Source organism: Saccostrea cucullata, unplaced genomic scaffold (genome assembly GCF_032062105.1).
Source record: "Saccostrea cucullata isolate Sc308-1 unplaced genomic scaffold, CSIRO_AGI_Scuc_v1 ctg9610, whole genome shotgun sequence".
Classification (NCBI taxonomy): Eukaryota; Metazoa; Mollusca; class Bivalvia; order Ostreida; family Ostreidae; genus Saccostrea; species Saccostrea cuccullata.
In genome coordinates this window covers 20,197-25,226 of record NW_026925213.1, presented here as the reverse complement: position 1 = coordinate 25,226, position 5,030 = coordinate 20,197, and the positions used below count along the sequence as shown (strand labels likewise).

At 32.5% G+C, this 5,030-nt stretch overlaps 1 protein-coding gene across 1 annotated transcript; it reads left to right on the top strand.

The window, feature by feature from the left end:
- The first annotated feature begins 30 nt into the window (after positions 1–30).
- Positions 31–5,030, top strand: LOC134268378 (platelet endothelial aggregation receptor 1-like). The gene is made up of 6 exons (XM_062750628.1): positions 31–119; positions 2,513–3,103; positions 3,613–4,029; positions 4,326–4,463; positions 4,628–4,724; positions 4,868–5,030. The coding sequence occupies exons 1-6, from the start codon at positions 62–64 to the stop codon at positions 5,028–5,030; spliced, it is 1,464 nt and encodes a 487-aa protein (XP_062606612.1). The 5' UTR covers positions 31–61.

Here is a 5,030-nt window from a genome sequence, read left to right as displayed (position 1 = left end):
TTCTGACTTGTGTCCATACTTGCTAATTAATTCAAATTTCTATTTTACTTTTGCTTTCAAAATGGATGTCCTTTGGAGGATGTGGATTTTTCTATTACTCAGAAATTTTCACTGTGATGGTAAATATCTAGACAATTTTATATCTTTTCTCTAATAAGTATTTGTCTTTTACTATTTTTTTTCAATGACATTCACGTTAATAATTTACATGTCTAAAGGTAACGACTGATAAAAGAGAGGAACAATTGCATACATAATTTAGTGAACATTTATAATATCTGACAGGAAAAAATGCTTTTCTCCAATGACTAAATTATAACAAAAGAATTAAACAAAGTTTTTCTGTAGATCGAGAATATCAATAAAATAATTTGTATATCATTTGCTCTTGTACATTTAAGAAACAATATATAAAAAATGAGAATTGTACTTTCTGGTTGCATTGTAAATTACTGTTTTGCGCTCATCAGTGTTGCTTTGTTTTGTTACATATTTCTGTTTAAATGTAATTGCTTTTTTTATTTACGTCCGCACATATTGACTAAAAATAATACTACATACTCTTTATGATAAAAACAATCATATAAGTTTTGATTTTAATTACACATTTTTTATTATTCTGAAGAATAATATTCTCATCTATTCTATGATTTAGTACATGAAAACATATTCCGACAAGTAAATTCTTCATTTTTTGCATTCTTTTAAAGACGCCGTCGAAACGTATGAAATATGTTTAACCTTCGCGATAAGGCTGTCCGAAGGCTTAAAATGTTTTCAAAATATACATTTTATTTTTGCTTGATTTAAATATGTGATCCTGGTTTGAAATTGCAGTCAACTTGAGATAACTGTTTAATCAGGTATTATAAGAAAGCATTTCTGTGATGTCAGATGACTGTGTTAATCAAGTAACGGATATTTTTGATATTCTTAAATGTTGCACAAAAATCATCTCAGCACAAGTGCAAAACGAAAATATTGTGCAAAGTTTTTATATAGATCAATTCATCGTTATCCCTGGTACATAAAAAGTGCTGGGGTATGTTTCATTTTTACTTCTTAAGAAAATATTTTATGATAAATTAAAATTACCAACGTAAAAAGGGGTATTTTCCATACTTTATCGCGATTTATACTAAAACGGATAAACTACACACAATCCCCCAGCAAAATTCAGTTAGAAGAAATACTTCTCTGTTAGATTCACGCATAATATATCTTTTATTTATCCTTGTCTTTCACTTGTGCCAGTCCAATATATACACGATTCATAAATTCTAACTCTGTCTACGGAAGTGTAAGGGGAGCGTTTTAAACATAATCTTTTGCTATTGCTTGAATATATGCATATCGAACAAGCAAAAGGAATAGACACATTTAAATATCGAATGTTAAACATTATAACAGCACACACAAGATTAAAAAATAACCCTTACAATTAAATTAAACACAAATCCCGATAATAAATCTACATGCCCTGTAATAATTATGACACTTTCCCCGTCATGTCAGTTCAAGTATGCAGTGACTTGACGTCATATTCTATTATGACGTCATATCTATGTAGTTCAGAGAAGTAACTACAGTTTGAACAGTTTGATATTTTACGGGCAGCCTTATCCTAGCTGCGTTATGTTATTCCTTTTTAACTCCTTTCAAATAATTATGATATCTATCTTGCAGCTTTTAATTTTTTTCGCGAGATAGGGGGAGGGGTAAAGAAAAGAAGAAAGTATTTCAAATGAATTACATTTCACAATAACACACAAATATGGTTTAGGCAACATTATTCCTGATTATCCTTCCCAATTAGTGCTTTTGTGACTATTTTTTGCAAAGTAGTGTCAGTCATTCACTGCTACTAATGGACTTTTGCGTGGAGCACTGACTTATACAGTTGAGACTTACTTTCACACTAGAACAATTTACGATGGCTTTTACGATATAATTTTTTAACATTTGTTTCAACGAAAATAACACTTTATTTCAATGCTCATATAGTCTTGATGGAATCCGGGTAAGAGTAGGTCCTCTGTACCCCCTTTCTTGTCGTAAAAGGCGGCTAAATGGGGCGGTCCTTCGGATGAGACCGTATAAACCGAGGCCCTGTGTCACAGCAAGTGTGGCACGATAAAGACCCCTCCTTGCTCAAAGGCCGTAAGTTCCGAGCAAAGGCCTAAATTTCCTGCCCTTTACCGACAATGGTGACGTCTCCATATCAGTGAAATATTCTGGAGAGGGCCGTTAAACAGTAAACAATCAATTAATCAATGCACATATGAGTTCTCCTTAAAGAAAGCGAAAAACCACCCTACGTCCACCTCCCGTCCTTTACATGAAAGTGCCACTAACATAATACATATGACCACTAGAAAGGTGTATTATTAATTCTGCAATTCCGTACATGATACAAGTTTAAATGTCCAAGTAAACTGTCAACTTTAAAAGCCAGTACTTATCATAATAATCTACTTAGAATGTTTAAAAGTAAATTCTTTGTTTTTTTCAGCCGTGGTCCCATGCAGTCCTAACTGTATAGACATGGAATTCGATGGGAATGGAATTTGCACCCGTGGGTGTATCGAAGGATACTGGGGAAATAAATGTCTAAATGAATGTCCATCTTCTTGTTCCAGAAGAGTCTGCAATCGAACTAACGGGCTGTGTTCCTCCTGTAAAGAGGGGTATTATGGACAGAGATGCGAAAAAGAATGTTATTTGTTTATTAGATGCTATAAACGAACATGTGCGCAAGACAGTGGGTACTGTAGAATGGGATGTGTACCGGGTTATTATGGGATTTTCTGTGACAACTCTTGTGGAAACTGCAGCAGTGATACATGTGACAAATCAAATGGACATTGTGGGACCTGCAATAAAGGATTTTATGGAGAAAAGTGCGACATGAAATGCAGTAACACTTGCTTTAATCAGGAATGTAGAAAAATAAATGGACACTGTAGTAATGGCTGCTACAGGGGGTTTTATGGTTCATCCTGTGAAGCGCCATGTAGTAGGAATTGTGCAAAAATTGAATGCCTTCAAAGTGGAGTTTGTATTGGCGGATGTAAACCAAATTGGTCAGGAGAAAAATGCGACAGTAAGTATGGTAATTTTGGGCTTAGTTGTATTTAAACGTCATTAACTATTATCTTCAACATAAAGCTGAAGCGTTTTTATACAAGGAATTATATTTTTTCCATGTAGTGATTAGGTTACATCTAGATAAAAAAAAAATGAGGAAAATATGCACCTTTTATATATTGAAAGATACCCTGTGCATTTCTGACTTTTCCAAATAACAAAGTTCTGTCATCTTAACTAGAAAAACATTCGTGAATTTACAATGTTATCAGATTAAATCAAAATAAGACATCTAATATACTTCCTTTGTCGTTTTTATGAATTGTAAATCATTTCGCAGATTTGTTAAATTTCATGTTTAGAAAAGAGAGCTGTGTCTGAAAAAAATTATCTGTTAGGGTCGTGATTGAATTGAATTGTTTCCAGAGATGTGAAGGAAAAATACTATACGGTTTTTATTTTTCAAGTTAATAAGTTTTTTATTCTTTGACGACCAAAGAACTACATGATTTTTTTTTTTTGCAGGATGTGAATTCGGACACTACGGACCAGATTGCTCCAAGCTATGTAGTGTTAATTGTAAAAGACGAACTTGTGACGATGTAACTGGATCCTGTACATATGGATGTATAAATGGGTTCTATTCAGATAAATGTGAAAAGAGTTGCAGTTTATCATGTCCGTCAACTTTTAATAGAAACTCAGAGGAATATGAAGGCGAATGTCCGGTTGGAAAATATGGAACATATTGCAATAAAACTTGTAAATATAATTGTAAAATGGGATGCAGTAAATTCAGTGGATTATGCGATTTTGGATGTATAACCGGGAAATTTGGAGTTGATTGTCTCCAAAACTGTGCTGATGGGTGTTTATCCGGTTGTCTTCAAGAAGATGGTAGTTGCGCTTGTAAATTAGGATGGCAGGGTCAAAAATGTGATGGTAATGTAATGTGAATTAACGTGTTAGGAGAATACCCCTTATAAATCTTAATAATTGGTGCATATTCGTGTCACTAATGTCGAGCATTATGTTTTTTCCATGCTTCAAATTATAAGGTTTTGTGTAACTCCCGTAAATATTGCAATTACAGCATGTCTACTTAAATAGTAAAAATACTAGCTGCACAACATAATGGTTATTGCTTTGACAAATTAAAGGAATAATTTTAAAAAAAGGCATATATCTTTTATTTTCAATTTGAATAATACTGAACATAACATTATATCTATATGCAGAATGCAGCCAAACTCATTACGGACCTCAATGTGATCAGCTATGTAGTCCAATGTGTTTAAACAGAATCTGTTTTTCAAACAACGGGTCGTGTATGAGGGAAATCCAAAGCAATCTTACAGATGACAAACCTTTTTCTGGTAAAGAATACCTTTCTTTTATTTTTCTGGTTTATCAACCACTTCAAATAAATGGATAAAAAATTGAACATTATATTACTTATGAACATCATTATTTTTTTCATGTTTTTTTTAGAAGACGTGCTATGAAAGATTAAAACAAAGATTTTTTCTTTTAATTTAAGAAATCAACGAGAAGTTAGAGAACTGTTCAACAGCTCTCTATGAAGTTATTGCAACGCTCTTCATAAGTATTATTGTCAATATTGTTCTTATTTTGAGGTAACTTTTATTATTATTATAAAGATATGCATGACAAAAGATGAAAGTATAAAAATATTTACATTAATTTTTTTTCGTATTTATTTTTCTTATTTTCTGTACATTTTACTCTTTTGATTTCATTAACTATTCTAATTTTGCAGGACTATCAGGCAAAATTTTTCTCACAAAGAAAAGCAGGAAACCAGACGACAAAATTCAATACGATATGCTAACACAGCTATGTATGCCGAAGTGGAAGTTAACGCGGGTTATCCAGAAGTTGGACAATTGAGTCAACCTTCTCATTATGATGAACTCAAGTGA

Coding starts and splice junctions, on each gene's coding strand:
- LOC134268378 (XM_062750628.1), top strand. CDS start 62: ATGGATGTCCTTTGGAGGATGTGGATTTTTCTATTACTCAGAAATTTT. Junction 120..2,512: donor CAGAAATTTTCACTGTGATG/GTAAATATCTAG, acceptor TGTTTTTTTCAG/CCGTGGTCCCATGCAGTCCT. Junction 4,725..4,867: donor AATATTGTTCTTATTTTGAG/GTAACTTTTATT, acceptor CTAATTTTGCAG/GACTATCAGGCAAAATTTTT.